This window comes from Anomaloglossus baeobatrachus, chromosome 11 (assembly GCF_048569485.1).
Source record: "Anomaloglossus baeobatrachus isolate aAnoBae1 chromosome 11, aAnoBae1.hap1, whole genome shotgun sequence".
NCBI lineage: Eukaryota > Metazoa > Chordata > Amphibia > Anura > Aromobatidae > Anomaloglossus > Anomaloglossus baeobatrachus.
The window spans coordinates 2,667,188-2,683,358 of record NC_134363.1 but is presented as its reverse complement, the minus strand read 5'-3'; the positions used below and the strand labels follow the sequence as shown (position 1 = coordinate 2,683,358).

General features: G+C 51.7%; 1 protein-coding gene across 1 annotated transcript in view; it reads left to right on the top strand.

Annotated features, from left to right (window-relative positions):
- UBR4 (ubiquitin protein ligase E3 component n-recognin 4) overlaps positions 1-16,171 on the top strand; it is a 133,649-nt gene that overhangs the window by 9,134 nt on the left and 108,344 nt on the right. The window contains 29 exon segments of the mRNA XM_075329199.1: positions 344-441; positions 545-648; positions 797-926; positions 2,138-2,274; positions 2,588-2,687; positions 3,157-3,298; positions 3,512-3,636; positions 3,710-3,834; positions 3,983-4,042; positions 4,161-4,348; positions 4,978-5,077; positions 5,181-5,321; positions 5,407-5,524; positions 5,601-5,785; positions 5,869-6,028; positions 6,108-6,193; positions 6,978-7,147; positions 7,496-7,778; positions 7,857-7,983; positions 8,100-8,179; positions 8,756-8,884; positions 8,966-9,148; positions 9,227-9,349; positions 9,429-9,768; positions 14,344-14,441; positions 14,527-14,684; positions 14,761-14,973; positions 15,049-15,150; positions 15,226-15,326. Of these exon segments, the coding sequence (XP_075185314.1) occupies positions 344-441; positions 545-648; positions 797-926; positions 2,138-2,274; positions 2,588-2,687; positions 3,157-3,298; positions 3,512-3,636; positions 3,710-3,834; positions 3,983-4,042; positions 4,161-4,348; positions 4,978-5,077; positions 5,181-5,321; positions 5,407-5,524; positions 5,601-5,785; positions 5,869-6,028; positions 6,108-6,193; positions 6,978-7,147; positions 7,496-7,778; positions 7,857-7,983; positions 8,100-8,179; positions 8,756-8,884; positions 8,966-9,148; positions 9,227-9,349; positions 9,429-9,768; positions 14,344-14,441; positions 14,527-14,684; positions 14,761-14,973; positions 15,049-15,150; positions 15,226-15,326 (4,106 nt within the window).

Genomic DNA, 16,171 nt, shown 5'->3' with positions numbered 1-16,171 from the left:
TCTGTCCCCGCGGCTGTCTCTCTTCCCGGCCGTCCCTCTGGATCGTCTCTGTCCCCGCGGCTGTCTCTCTTCCCGGCCGTCCCTCTGGATTGTCTCTGTCCCTGCGGCTGTTTCTTTTCCCGGCCGTCCCTCTGGATCGTCTCTGTCCCCGCGGCTGTTTCTTTTCCCGGCCGTCCCTCTGGATCGTCTCTGTCCCTGCGGCTGTCTCTTTTCCCGGCCGTCCCTCTGGATCGTCTCTGTCCCCGCGGCTGTCTCTCTTCCCGGCCGTCCCTCTGGATCGTCTCTGTCCCTGCGGCTGTCTCTTTTCCCGGCCGCTGTGTGATGAGTCTTTTTCTCTCTGCAGTGAATCGGAGATTCTTCACCACGACAAGCAGTATGAACCTTTCTACTCGTCATTTGTGGCGCTGTCCACACATTATATCACCACCGTGTGCAACCAGAGTAAGTATCCCCACTCCAGCGTGTGACCAGTGAGGGGAGGGCATGCTGGTGCTTGTAGTTCTGCTCTTCCTGGGAGTTTATCTGGACATGTTTCTTTCCCCAGTTCCCAGGAACCAGTTACAATCTGTAGCTGCGGCTTGTAAAGTTCTGCTGGAGTTCTCGCTGCTGCGGCTGGAGAGTCCCGATGAGGCGTGCGCTGTGTCCCAGGTGGGTGCACGTCGTGCAGTGCGGTGCGAAGCCCCTAATATCAGCTATAGCCAGCAGTCGTGTGTCACAGATCGGGGGATATATGGGCTGTAACTCTGCTCTTAATCAGTATTACATAATACAGCTATATCTCCTTTATATCCTGCAGAAGCATCTGATCCTGCTGATCAAGGGTCTGTGCACCGGCACCAGCCGCCTGGACCGCACCGAGATAATCACATTCACTGCAATGATGAAATCCTCTAAACTGCCACAGACCGTACAGACCCTGTCTGATGGTGAGACGTTACTGACCGGGCTGCCTATATATGCATATAATAGACTTTATATTTACTGATCCAGAGCTGCGCTCACTATTCTGCTGGTGCAGTCACTGTGTACATACATAACATTCCTAATCCTGAGTTACCTCCTGTATTATACTCCAGAGCTGCACTCACTATTCTGCTGGTGCAGTCACTGTGTACATACATTACTGATCCTGAGTTACGTCCTGTATTATACGCTAGAGCTGCACTCACTATTCTGCTGGTGCAGTCACTGTGTACATACATTACATTACTGATCCTGAGTTACCTCCTGTATTATACCCCAGAGCTGCGCTCACTATTCTGCTGGTGCAGTCACTGTGTACATACATAACATTCCTAATCCTGAGTTACCTCCTGTATTATACTCCAGAGCTGCGCTCACTAGTCTGCTGGTGCAGTCACTGTGTACATACATTACATTACTGATCCTGAGTTATGTCCTGTATTATACGCTAGAGCTGCACTCACTTTTCTGCTGGTGCAGTCACTGTGTACATACATTACTGATCCTGAGTTACCTCCTGTATTATACTCCTGAGCTGCACTCACTATGCTGCTGGTGCAGTCACTGTGTACATACATTACTGATCCTGAGTTACGTCCTGTATTATACTCCACAGCTGCACTCACTATTCTGCTGGAGCAGTCACTGTGTACATATATTACATTACTGATCCTGTATTATACCCCAGAGCTGCACTCATTATTCTGCTGGTGGAGTCAGTGTACATACATTACATTACTGATCCTTAGTTACCTCCTGTATTATACTCCAGAGCTGCACTCACTATTCTGCTGGTGCAGTCCCTGCGTACATACATTACATTACTGACCCTGAGTTACCTCCTGCATTATACTCCAGAGCTGCACTCACTATTCTGCTGGTGCAGTCACTGTGTACATACATTACATTACTGATCCTGAGTTACCTCCTGTATTATACTCCAGAGCTGCGCTCACTATTCTGCTGGTGTAGTCACTGTGTACATAAATTACATTACTGATCCTGAGTTACCTCCTGTATTATACTCCAGAGCTGCACTCACTATTCTGCTGGTGTAGTCACTGTGTACATACATTACATTACTGATCCGAAGTTACATCCTGTATTATACTCCAGAGCTGCACTCACTATTCTGCTGGTGGCATTTTCTTATTTATTTTTTTTCTGCTAATAGTGGAGGATCAGAAGGAGACCACTGTTCTTCTCAGTCCTGAATTGCGCCAGAAAGAGGTCAAAATGAACTTTCTTAACCAACTGACGTCCGTATTTAACCCCAGAGGCTCTGCATCGTCGTCCTCATCACACATGCAGGTCAGTAATGTTTTGGAAGCCTCCATAGTGTGTTTTTTTTTGTTAATTTTCTGTTCTCAGGAAAAAAAATAAAACCCCTAGTGTGTGTGTGTGTGTGTGTGTGTGTATATATATATATATATATATATATATATATATATATATATATATATATATATATATATATATATATATATATATATATATAAATTTTATTTTTTTAATCGATTGGACAAAAAGGCCCCCATTATTCAGTGTCTGGGCTCTGTCCAGTTTTCATTTATCTGCTCCCATGTTTTGTTTTTTTTTTATATTTATATTTTTTTGATACTAGGTGGAAACAGAAGTGGACGACACATCATCAGATCCGGCATCAGCGGCGAAAACAAAGAGCATCTTCATAGCCCAGAATGTAGCCAGTCTGCAGGAGCTGGGTGAGGCCTCCGCCATAGGGAACAATTTTTTTTTTTTTGTTGTTTTTCCCTCTTTTTGTCTGCAGAATGGTGACTGACGGGGTCAGTAGAATATAAGCTGGAGCTTTTCTGCTTCTTATCAGTATTTTATCTGTCAGAGGAGTGTTGATAAGTTGCATAATGAGGATCAGGGACCCCATGATTTTGTGATACGCCTTTCTTCCTGAATCCTGGCCGTGCCCCCTCCAGCTCGGCTGGGCCAGCGCACCCCCTTTAATGTATCGCTTGGTGCATTTTGCGTTCTGTGTTTCGGATGCACCTTATTTATGACAATGGGGTTTAGCTCCGAGGCTTCTGGAACAGATTCCTGCCAATCGATTCCTTGTTGAGTTCTGTCCCTGCAGACGGGCCGCTCCCTCCGATATCATTCATGGTGGTCTCCATCTTCACGTCCCTGCTCCTCTTGCTGTAGTTTTGCTTTTTGCTGCAGGTGGATCGGAGAAGCTGCTCAGAGTTTGCTTGAACCTGCCGTACTTTTTGAGGTACATTAACCGCTTCCAGGACGCCGTATCCGCCAACTCCTTCTTCATTATGCCGGCAACGGTTGGCGACGCCACAGCTGTTCGCAACGGGTAAGAAGGCTGCTATTCTTGGGGGCGTCTAGCGCCACTCGCCTCGTCATTGGGCTGTAGGTGATGACGTTACATCTGCCCATGGTACACGCGTCCAGATACGTGCAGGTGTAATGTTAACCGCAGCACCGGACATTCCCCAATATACACTGCACACCTCCTTAATCAGGACGCTTTCTGGCAGTTTTAACCCTTTGCCCTGACTCTTCTCAGGTTTCACTCGCTTGTCATTGATGTGACCATGGCACTGGACACGCTCTCTCTGCCCGTGATGGAGCCATTGACCCCTCCTCGTCTGAAAGACGTCACCCTCCTGGCGCTGAGCTGCTTGTATGCAGGTATGTGTCACTTATTTCCTCTGCCGCCCCTGCCCTTACACAACCTTGACCACGTCTCTTCCTCTATATGAAGGTGTCAGCGTGGCCACGTGCATGGCGATCCTCCATGTCGGGGGCACCCAGCAAGTCCGGACTGGGTCCACAAGCTGCAAAGAGGAGGACTATGAAAACGATGCCGCCACCATTGTGCAGAAATGTGTACGTTTTTTGCTTCCGCTAATGTCCTCTCCGTTTATTGCGGGATTAAACTGCACTAATGAATTTTTCCAGCACCCATGACAGCACCCCGAGAATGTAAGGGTGCTGTCATTACCGGTAAGTAACTACGTCTTTTGCTTTGTGATAGTTGGAAATCTACGAGATGATCGGTCAGGCGATAAACAGCTCCAGGAGGGCGGGCGGAGAGGTAGGACGACCGCGCTCACCATCGCTTGTGGTGGCGTCCATGCTGACAGCCCCGTGTGTGATGCATCATGGCCTCCGCTCTTCTGGTTTATCGAGTCTCTGTGCCCTTTGTTTTGTAGCATTACCAGAACTTCCAGCTCCTCGGGGCCTGGTGTCTGGTGAATAGTCTGTACCTGATCCTCAATCTCAGCCCCACCGCCCTGGCAGACAAGGGGAAGGAGAAGGATCCGCTGGCAGCGCTGAGAGTCAAAGACATTGCCCGGACAAAGGAAGGAGCCGGCTCCCCAAAACTGGGCCCCGGAAAAGGGTACAGTAATAAATAGCAGAGACGCACTCTACAGGAAACATTAACCCGGATGACCTGAATGCATCATGTGGAGGTGGCCTGAGCTATAGCTTGTTTGTGCAAACGTAATAATATCTGCGTATATCAATAATCAAAATGTAGATGTAGTTGCTTAATTATCGGTCTGTCTATGTAGCAATTGCACAAATCTATAGTATATTTCAAAGTTGTATAGTCATGAAGGAGTTAACCAAAGATAATGAAGCCAGAATGTGAAGCTACAAAAGTGTTATCAGTAATGTTCACATAGAAATAATGTACGGGAGGCAGGCAATGTGCAGTGAGAAATTAAGGAGTAAAAGTACTCCCTGGTTAGCTTCAAGGTTATTCATGCTTACTGGATAATTGGATCTATCGAATACACGAGTTAGTTGGTGATGCTGGCTCAAGGAGAGCATGTCTGTGTGTTCATTGTCTGATACATGGATATTTCGGCACTGATATACAGCTAATACGGCACCGTCTCTGGATATCCCAAACGAGGACTCCATTAGCAGTCTTCAACCCAAATTCCTCCCTTGACAATTGGCACCCAACGTGGGGCTCCTTTCACATGGGGTCTGACGCAAATGATATTCTTTCTTCTGTAGGCACCAAGGTTTTGGGGTCCTGTCGGTGGTCCTGGCGAACCACGCTATCAAGCTGCTCACGTCCCTCTTCCAGGATCTGCAAGTGGAGACTTTGCACAAGGTGATCCTCGTCTGCTGCCGTCCTCTGCGATGGCCTCAGTCATTGAAGATGAATCATGAACGTTTGAGATGTCATTGTTTCTATCCCTCATTATTTTTAACAGCAAACGTGGGATACGGACGGCCCCCTGGCCGAGCTCAGCATCGCGGCCCAGAGCACGTCCATCCAGAGGATACAGCGGCTCATCGACTCCGTGCCTCTGACCAATCTGCTCTTCACCGTTCTGTCTACGTCGTACCGGAAGGTGAGGGGCTCTGTTCCTCCGGAGGGGGGTTCATTACTCGGATAAACCTTCCTTACACATTTTTCTTCCACTTCTGCTCATACAGGCCTGTGTCTTACAACGCCAGAGGAAAGGCTCCATGAGCAGCGACGCCAGCGCCTCCACCGACTCCAACACCTACTATGAAGACGACTTCAGCAGCACAGAGGAAGACAGCAGCCAAGGTATGCCCTCCTCACAGCCGGAGACGGGCGTTGTTTAGCGTCCGTCCTGTGACTGATTCTTGACCTGTTCATACAGATGACGACAGCGAGCCCATCCTGGGGCAGTGGTTTGAGGAGACAATCTCCCCAAGTAAAGAAAAGGTGCCTCCGCCGCCCCCACCGCCACCGCCTCTCGAGAGCTCCCCCAGAGCCAAAAGTCCAAGCAAGCAGAACCCGGCGGGAAACGGCAATATCCTGGCCAGCCGCAAGGATCCAGAACTGGTATGGATAGCCGCATAGCCATTTTATATTCTCCCATGGAGCCTTTTCTTCCGGATGGTAACGAGACCTCTGTGTTCCTCCAGTTTCTGAGTCTCGCCTCCAATACCCTGAACTTCATCACCAGCTGCATGCTGAACTCCCGCAGCAACTTCATCCGCAACTACCTGAGCGTGTCGCTGACCGAGCAGCACATGTCCACCCTGGCCTGTATCATCAAGGACGTGGACAAGGATGGACTGAAAGGTGCCGCTGCTCTCGACGTGCGTTTCGTTACCTTACTGGGGAGAACTGGTTCCTCATGCCCCATGTTTGTCTTTTCTAGGATCATCCGATGAGGATTTTGCAGTTGCTTTGTACCAGTTTAATCATTGTTTGGTGACGTCTGATCTCCAGTCTCCGTTACTACAGGTAGGTGTTGTGTTTTTTGTTTTTTTTTTTCTTCCAGATTGTGTAATTTCTTTACGCATTTACCGTATTTTTCATTTTATAAGAACCACCGGATTATAAGACACACCCCAAATTTAGAAAGAAGAAAAAATAAAAAAACAATAAATAAGGTCCGTCTTATACTCCGGTGTTGTCTTACCGGAGGGGGGCGGCAGTGATGGTGAAGCGTGTCACAGGAGGCAGAGGTTGTGGTGGCAGCTGCCGTCAGTGGCGGCACCAGCGGCAATTAGTGGCGGGTCCGTGGTGCCAGTGGCGGATCAGTAGTGGAGCAGGCCGCGGTGTGGTTAGTGTCTGTGTGTCTGCAGTCCTGGTTTAAATGATGGCGCCTGGAGCGGGTCATGCGCAGATGGAGCTCTCATCAAAGGGCTCAATCTGCGAACGCGCTGATTCCCGGCGCCATCATTTGAACCGGAACTGTGGACACAGTGGGACACACCACACAGCTGTCCGCCCGCACCGACAGGTACTCTGCAGGCCACCCGCACGCACCGACAGGCACCCAACCGCCCGCACAGAGAGGCAGCCGGCCTCCGGACAGAGGGAGCCAGCCGGCCGCATGCAGCCACAGGCACCCGATCGCCGCACAGACAGCCCCTCAGTAAGCTATATTCTGCTTTCAAGACGCACCCCTTATTTTCCTCCCAAATTTTTGGGAGGATAAGTGCGTCTTATAATCCGAAAAATACGGTACCCTTTTTATGTTTTACTACATTGTAATATATTTTTTTTCCTCCATATTCGGCAGAGCGCACTCCTCCAGCACCTTGGCATTGCCCCCCTCAGTGAGGGTCCGTGGCCCCTGTACATCCATCCCCAGAGCCTGTCTGTCCTGTCGCGCCTCCTGCTGCTGTGGCAGCACAAGGCGAGCGTGCAGGGAGAACCAGACGTCCCAGAATGTCTCCGTGTGTGGGAGAGGTGAGCGCGCGCTGCAATTTACTATTAAAGATCCGCTTCTCTAGTGTTACAGGGATTGTCCCCTCCACTCCTCAGTAATCAGTGTCGCCCTCAGCAGGGACAGTCATATGACCGCTGCAGCCAATCGGGGGCATCAGTCACATTCACTCTGAGTGATAGGATATATATTACTACCTGGCCTGCTAAAAAGGGTTTCCTATCTCTATCAGTGCTTATCCAGAAGTCCCCATCAGTCATATGACACTGTACAGACCACGATGACCGTCCGGCTGCCTTCTATGTGCCTCAGCAGACGGGCGGTCCATACACAGATGTGTGCACGCTCTTGATCTTCTTTTGTTTATCCAGGTTTGTTGGGACCCTGAAGCAGAGCGCCCTCCAGGGAGTGGTCCCGGGAGACGTAGAAGATGTGAACGTGGATCACCTGCAGCTGCTGCTGCTCCTCTTTCACAATCTATCGGACCGGGGGCGGCAGAGTATTCTGTTGCTCTGTATTCAGACGCTGCAGGACCTGGCCGGTAGCCTGGATTCCCAGTTGCCGTCGGTTCCCCTCCTTCTTGCCAGATTGCTCCTGGTGTTTGACTATCTGTTACACCAGTACTCCAAGCCGCCGCTCTACCTCTTCGAGCAGGTGAGGTTTGGGGTGATTTGGGGTTCCTTGCCTTGGCTCTTTGTGGGTGGTTTTGCAATGGTTCGTCTTGTGCCGTAGGTGCAGTACAATCTGCTCACACCTCCTCTTAGTCCCGGGGTGTCACATGAGGGGTCCGGACGCTCTTCAGCTTTGTATTACGGGTTTAAAGAAGTGGAAGAAAATTGGACGAAACACTGCGCGACAGGTGAGATGATCTGTGTCCTCATTACCTGGCGTCTGTGACGTTCCTGAATTACCCATCTGTTGGTCTCACAATATGACAGACATCTTTTCTTTGATATGTAATGTGTTTGATCACAGATGCGGCTCCTCAGCCCCGATTCTACAGCATCCTCACCCAGGAAGCCTCCGAAGATGACTTGCATCGTCTCGATACCGAGGTCCGTCCCCTCCGTTGTCGGCGAGATTCCCCCTCCTCCTCCGTTGTCGGCGAGATTCCCCCCCTCTTCCTCCATTGTCGGCGAGATTCCCCCCCCTCCCTCCGTTGTCGGCGAGATTCCCCCCTCCTCCTCCGTTGTCGGCGAGATTCCCCCTCCTCCTCCGTTGTCGGCGAGATTCCCCCTCCTCCTCAGTTGTCGGCGAGATTCCCCCTCCTCCTCCGTTGTCGGCGAGATTCCCCCTCCTCCTCCGTTGTCGGCGAGATTCCCCCTCCTCTTCCTCTATTGTCGGCGAGATTCCCCCTCCTCTTCCTCCATTGTCGGCGAGATTTCCCCCCTCTTCCTCCATTGTCGGCGAGATTTCCCCCCCTCTTCCTCCATTGTCGGCGAGATTTCCCCCCCTCTTCCTCCATTGTCGGCGAGATTTCCCCCCCCCTCTTCCTCCATTGTCGGCGAGATTTCCCCCCCCCTCTTCCTCCATTGTCGGCGAGATGGCCCCCTCCTCCTCTGTTGTGGGCGAGATCCCCCGCAATGTTCTCACCGATGCACCCATCTTTTATTTTTCGGCTTTTTCTGCAGGTGTGTGAGGTCCTCTTCTCTCGAGCGATGAAGTACGATGACCTGTACACCGCCCTGATCTCTTTACTGGCCGCCGGATCCCAGCTGGACACCGTCCGGAGGAACGAGAACAAAAGCATCACCCCCCTGGTGAGCGGCGTCTGCGAGGGGCACGGGGCAGGGGGCTCCCCCATTTCCGTCCCGTAACCTCATGACTCGTCTGGCCCTCAGGAGGCCTGTGCCCTGCAGTACCATTTCCTCATCCTATGGAAAATCCTGGGGATTTTGCCGCCCTCCAGGCACTACATGAAGCAGCTTTCCCAGAACATCTCCGGACCCAGTGAGTGCGAGATCCTTCACACCTTGCGGTGGGCCTCTCGGCTCCGAGTGCCGTCATATCAGCTCTGGATAAAGGTGAGCGGCCAAGGTGTCCTTAATTACTGGAAGGAGAGGTGAAGATGGACGGATTTAGGGTTATCCTCTTGTGTTTAGGATCACCTGGTGACGCAGGGAATGAAACCGGAACAAGCCGCGTCCCTGACCGAGCAAACCTCAGCCAAGTGCAACTCCATCAAATATGACGTAGAGGTGGCAGAAGAGTACATCGCCCGGCAGGTCGGCCCCGGGGCAGCGGCTTTACCTTTTTTCTTACACATGATGCATAATTAATTATTGGCTTTTCTTCACATTGTAGATCTCGACATATTGCAGCTCCAATGGCTACACATTCGAGCAGCTGCGTAAAGGGCCCAACCTGCAGTGTATCTACACCTTGGACGCAATGATCTGCAAGGTGCAAGTGTCTCTGGACGAACATTTCTCCAAACTATCAGCCGAGACCGACCCTCACAAGTCCTCACAAGTGGCCAAGAACCTCCTGCCGGCGGCGCTGCAGCTCCTGGACATGTACGCCTCCCTCACCCGCTGCTACCTGCTCCGGAGCCTGCCGGAGGAAGGCCTCGAGGAGAAGAAGCTGCAGGGCTACGCTGCCGCACTCGCCATCGGGTCCCCCCGCTGCAAGGCCAACACGCTGGGTAAGAAGCTTACGAAGAAGGGTTATTCCTTCCATAGATGGATGCAATCGTGCATTTTACTATGTCTTACATTTCTTGAGATATTAAGGGGTACTTTGCACACTACGACATCCCAAGCCGATGCTGCGATGCCGAGCGCGATAGTCCCCGCCCCCGTCGCAGCAGCGATATCTTGTGATAGCAGCCATAGTGAACATTATAACAAATGGAGAAAAAGACATGGATCGCACATCCCAAAAATACATTGATCTAAAAGTCGCTAGGCAAAAATTTAAATAGAACGTGAGGTTCTTAGTTACCATTCTGATCAGACTGTATTAAGCCACTGCCACGTCACGGCGAACCTCTTGAGTGGGTCCCTAATCTAAAGCCTTTGTGGTGTGGCACTGTGCACCAACCACTGCTGCAGCGACAAAGCACCAGCAGGGCAGGCGACCCGGTGCCTCACAGCACCCATGCTGCAAGGCAAAGCCCCCAAGGCTCCAGGCCGCACTGCCCCACTGTCACGACACCACCACAACAGCAGCCACAGCACCAACACACAGTGAGAGGAGCTGCGCACTCACCTCCCACTGGCTCCCATAAGTGAACTGGGAGCAAAAAAGGCTGACCCCTCCTTGCAGTCTCCTGCTAATTAAAAACACCTGTGCCAAATGGGGGGAGTGCAGATCCAAGCAAAAACAGGAGGGGGATAGAACATATTAATATAAGAAATGCCCCCAATGCTGGTGCTTTGTCGCTGCAGCAGTGGTTGGTGCACAGTGCCACACCACAAAGGCTTAGGATAGGGACCCACTCTAGAGGTTCGCCGTGACGTGGCAGTGGCTTAATACAGTCTGATCAGAACGGTAACTAAGAACCTAATGGTCTTCTGCAGCTACTCACAAAGATGGCCACACACTGGACCTCCTCTTCACTCGCCTCTGTTCCCTATCTAACCTCTCTAACTCACCTCTCCCCCTGTCTGACCACAACCTTCTCACATTCTCTTCCCTCTCTTCTCCAAGTATGCAACCCCCCCTCCACAAATTTTCATACCCTCGCAGAAATATCAAACACATTGATTTACACGCCCTTTCTCAGTCCCTTCTCCCCCTCACAGATATTGCATTTCTACATGATGCAGATGCTGCTGCAACTTTATACAACACTACAATCTCTGCAGCTCTCGAATCAGCTGCCCCCCTCACACACACCAAAACCCGCACAATCAACAGGCAACCCTGGCACACAAGGCAGACTAAAGAACTTAGACGGGCTTCCAGAATTGCTGAGCGCAGATGGAAGAGGTCTCATTCCACTGAGCACTTCATTGCATATAAAGAGTCCCTCACCACTTTCAAGTCCACACTCACTGCTGCAAAACAAACCTACTTCTCATCCCTCATATCTTCTTTCTCTCACAACCCTAAACAGCTATTCAACACTTTCAATTCTCTCCTCCGTCCTCCGGCACCACCTCCCTCTCCTCTCATCTCAGCTGAAGACTTTGCCTCTTTCTTCAAGCGGAAGATTGACAACATCAGAGCAAGCTTTGGCCCACAATCACCACAGCCCCTCATCATAGCTACTCATCCCTCTTCCTCCAAATCCAGCTTCTCCACCATGACAGAAAACAATCTCTCCACTCTACTCTCAAGATCACATCTAACCACCTGTGCACTGGACCCGCTCCCATCGCACCTCATCCCCAACATCACCGCAGTCCTCATCCCAGCCCTAACCCATCTCTTCAACCTATCACTAGCAAGTGGTGTATTCCCTTCATGCTTTAAACATGCCTCTATTACACCCATCCTCAAAAAGCCCTCCCTTGACCCATCCTCTGTGTCAAACTATCGCCCCATATCCCTTCTCCCCTATGCCTCAAAACTACTGGAACAGCATGTCCATCTTGAATTGTCCTCATACCTCTCCTCCTGCTCCCTCTTTGACCGGCTTCAATCTGGCTTCCGACCACATCATTCTACCGAAACTGCCCTAACCAAAGTCACCAATGATCTACTAACCGCCAAAGCCAAGCGACACTACTCTATCCTCCTCCTCCTGGACCTGTCCTCTGCCTTCGACACAGTAGACCATTCCCTCCTACTACAGATTCTCTCATCTCTGGGCATCACAGACTTGGCCCTATCTTGGATCTCCTCATACCTAACCGACCGAACTTTCAGCGTCTCCCATTCTCACACCACTTCCTCAGCTCGCCCCCTATCTGTCGGTGTCCCTCAAGGCTCAGTTCTTGGACCCCTGCTGTTCTCCATCTATACCTTCGGCTTGGGACAGCTCATAGAGTCCCACGACTTCCAGTATCATCTCTATGCCGATGACACACAGATCTACCTCTCTGGACCTGACATTACCTCTCTACTAACCAAAATACCACAATGTTTGTCTGCTATTTCATCCTTCTTCTCTGCACGATTCCTAAAACTTAACATGGACAAAACAGAGTTTATTGTCTTTCCTCCTCCTCACTCACCTCCTCCAACAAGCCTTTCCATCAAACTTGATGGTTGCTCACTCACCCCAGTCTCACAAGCTCGTTGCCTTGGAGTAACCCTCGACTCTGCTCTATCCTTCAAGCCACACATCCAAGCCCTCTTCAACTCATGCCGATTACAACTCAAAAATATCTCCCGGATCCGTGCTTTTCTTAACCAAGAATCCTCAAAAACATTAGTGCATGCCCTCATCATCTCCCGCCTCGACTACTGCAACCTCCTGCTCTCTGGCCTACCTTCCAACACTCTTGCACCCCTCCAATCTATCCTAAACTCTGCAGCCCGCTTAATCCACCTCTCCCCTCGCTACTCCCCAGCCTCGCCACTCTGCCAATCCCTTCACTGGCTTCCCATCGCCCAACGACTCCAGTTCAAAACATTAACCATGACATACAAAGCCATGCACAACCTGTCTCCTCCCTACATCTGTGACCTAGTCTCCCAGTACCTACCTGCACGCAACCTTAGATCCTCACAAGATCTCCTTCTCTGCTCCTCTCTTATTTCCTCTTCCCACAATCGTGTACAAGATTTCTCCCGTGCATCCCCCATACTCTGGAACGCTCTACCTCAGCACATCAGACTCTCCACTACCGTGGAAAGCTTCAAGAGGAACCTCAAGACCCACCTCTTCCAACAAGCCTACAACCTACAATAGCCCTCAGCCCAGTAGACCACTGCGCAACCAGCTCTGTCCTCACCTATTGTACCATCACCCATTCCCTGTAGACTGTGAGCCCTCGCGGGCAGGGTCCTCTCTCCTCCTGTAGACTGTGAGCCCTCGCGGGCAGGGTCCTCTCTCCTCCTATACCAGTCTGTCTTGTACTGTTAATGATTGTTGTACGTATACCCTCTTTCACTTGTAAAGTGCCATGGAATAAATGGCGCTATAATAATAAATAATAATAATAATAATAATAACCTCACGTTCTATTTAAATTTTTGCCTAGCGGCTTTTAGATCAATGTATTTTTGGGATGTGCGATCCATGTCTTTTTCTCCATTTGTTATAGTGAACATTATCGCTATGGCAGCTTCACATGCACTCGCCTGCCCTGCGACGTCGCTCTGGCCGGCGACCCGCCTCCTTCCTAAGGGGGCGGGTCGTGCGGCGTCACAGCGACGTACACACGGCAGGTGGCCAATAGAAGTGGAGATGAGCGGGACGTAAACATCCCGCCCACTTTCTTCCTTCCGCATAGCCAGCGTGAGCCGCGGTGACGCAGGTAGTTCCTTGCTACTGCGGATTCATACACAGCGATGTGCGCTGCCGCAGGAACGAGAAGCAACATCGGACCGTCGCTGCAGCTAAATTATGAAAATATCGGAGACTACACTAATGATATGATTACGACGCTTTTGCGCTCGTTAATCGTATCATAAACGATTTACACACTACGATATCGACAGCGACGCCGGATGTGCGTCACTTTCAATTTGACCCCACCAACATCGCAGCTGTGATATCGCAGTGTGCAAAGTACCCCTAAGGCTTATGTGCCCATGGGTCTCTGTACCCGCGGATTTTTCCGCGGAAAACTTGCGGATTTATCTGGATTTTCTAGATAAATCTGCAGGTTTTAGCAAGTACAGACACTCCACATGTTATCCTATGGGACATGGGGAGAGCTGTGTCTATGCTGCGGATGTCCCGCAGCCGCACGTAACTGCATGTCCATTATTCCTGCGGAAATACCTGCCCCTCCACTATGGAGATACAGGACGGGACTTCCGCAGGTAAGTCGCGTGAATGTCCGCAGGTATTTCTGTGGATAGCTGCGGATTCTGGGGAGCTGCTGCGGGAAACCTGCAGATATATCTGCTGGTGCAGAGTCCCGTGGGCACATAGCCTAACACTTTAATTTGCTGCAGTCCGACCACCCCTGCCAGTGTTTGCACATGTTCTACTGTATCAGCGGTGGTCGGTCTCCAAGGCAACAGCTGTAAATAAGTGTTATTTGATTAAAAGGCTTAACGTTTGCTTATATTTACCAGCACCGCCCGACAATACCCATTTCTGAAGATTAACCACCGTGTTCTTCTGACTCCTCATTCACTGTTGCTCTCTCCTCAGGCCCCGTCTTGATCCAGAGCCTCCCGACGTCCGTGCAGACCTTATGCGAGTCATGGAACAACATTCACACCAATGAGTTCCCCAGTATCGGCTCCTGGGTAGGTGGCTCATAGTTCCCCTGTGGCTCCGTCACATCGGTGATTACGGTCCCATGTAGTAACACCGTTCTGCCTTATTTTGCAGCGGAACGCCTTCGCCAATGATACTATTCCTTCAGAGAGCTACATTGGCGCGGTGCAGGCCGCCCACCTGGGCACATTGTGCAGCCCCAGCCTGTCACTCGCCTCGTCCCTGAAGCACGTTCTCCTGTCTCTGGTCCGGCTGACGGGCGACCTGATCGTGTAAGGTCTTCTGCACTCCACCAGGTGCCGTCTTACCCCCGCTGCCGGATTTTACCCTGGATCTTGTGTTATTTAGGTGGTGCCCAGAAGATCTGAATTCCCACCAGTTGATCCAGTCGCTGCTCCCTCTTCTGCTGGAGAGCAGCACGGAGAGCGTGGCGGAGCTGTGCAGCACCTCGCTGGAGCGCGTGCTCGGACCCGCCGAGTCCGACGAGTTCTTGTCTCGGATGTACGAGAAGCTGATCACCGGTTGTTACAACATCCTCGCTCACCACTCCGACCCGAGCAGGTAGGTGGCCATAGCCTTTACAAGGATAAGATCTTGTAGTAAGCCCCGTCCCATACACCGTGCGGTCTCCTCTAGTGGCCTGGACGAGTCCATCCTCGAGGAGTGTCTGCAGTTCCTGGAGAAGCAGCTGGAGAGCAGCCTGGCGCGAAAAGCCATGGAGGAGTTCTTCACCGAGAGGTAAGTGCCACCGCAGCGAGGACGTATACGGAGAGTGGAGTGACGTGTATACAGCGGACTGTGCTTCTCTTATAGGGGGGAACTGGTGCAGATAATGATGGCCACTGCAAACGAGGCGCTCTCCGCCAAATTCTGTAACCGCGTCCTGAAGCTGTTCACAAAACTCTTCCAGCTCAGTAAGTAATGTCCTCTCCGGTGATTTGGGGAAGATCGTCCCCCTCTGTAAAGGGATGAGGGGAGGGGTTGACTCTGCAACTGGGGAAGATGATGGCCCTCTGTGCAAGGGAGATGTGGGGTGGTTGACTGTCATTTTGATGGTTGTGGGGAGCTTGGAGGCCCTCTCTGCAGGAAGGTGATGTGTACAGGTTAATGGTCCTCTCTGCAGTGTTTGGGGGATGTGGGGAGGTTGACGGCCCTCTCTGCGGGGGGTAATGTGGGAAGGATGATGGCCCTCTCTGCGGGGGGTAATGTGGGGAGGATGATGGCCCTCTCTGCGGGGGGTAATGTGGGGAGGATGATGGCCCTCTCTGCGGGGGGTAATGTGGGAAGGATGATGGCCCTCTCTGCGGGGGGTAATGTGGGGAGGATGATGGCCCTCTCTGCGGGGGGTAATGTGGGGAGGTTGATGGCCCTCTCGGCGGGGGGTAATGTGGGGTGGTTGATGGCCCTCTCGGTGGTGGTTGGGGGATGTGGGGAGGTTGATGGCCCTCTCGGTGGTGGTTGGGGGATGTGGGGAGGTTGATGGCACTCTCGGTGGTGGTTGGGGGATGTGGGGAGGTTGATGGCCCTCTCGGCGGTGGTTGGGGGATGTGGGGAGGTTGATGGCCCTCTCGGCGGGGGGTAATGTGGGGAGGTTGATGGCCCTCTCGGCGGGGGGTAATGTGGGGAGGATGATGGCCCTCTCTGCGGGGGGTGATGTGGGGAGGTTGATGGCCCTCTCGGCGGGGGGTAATGTGGGGAGGTTGATGGCCCTCTCGGCGGGGGGTAATGTGGGGAGGTTGATGGCCCTCTCGGTGGTGGT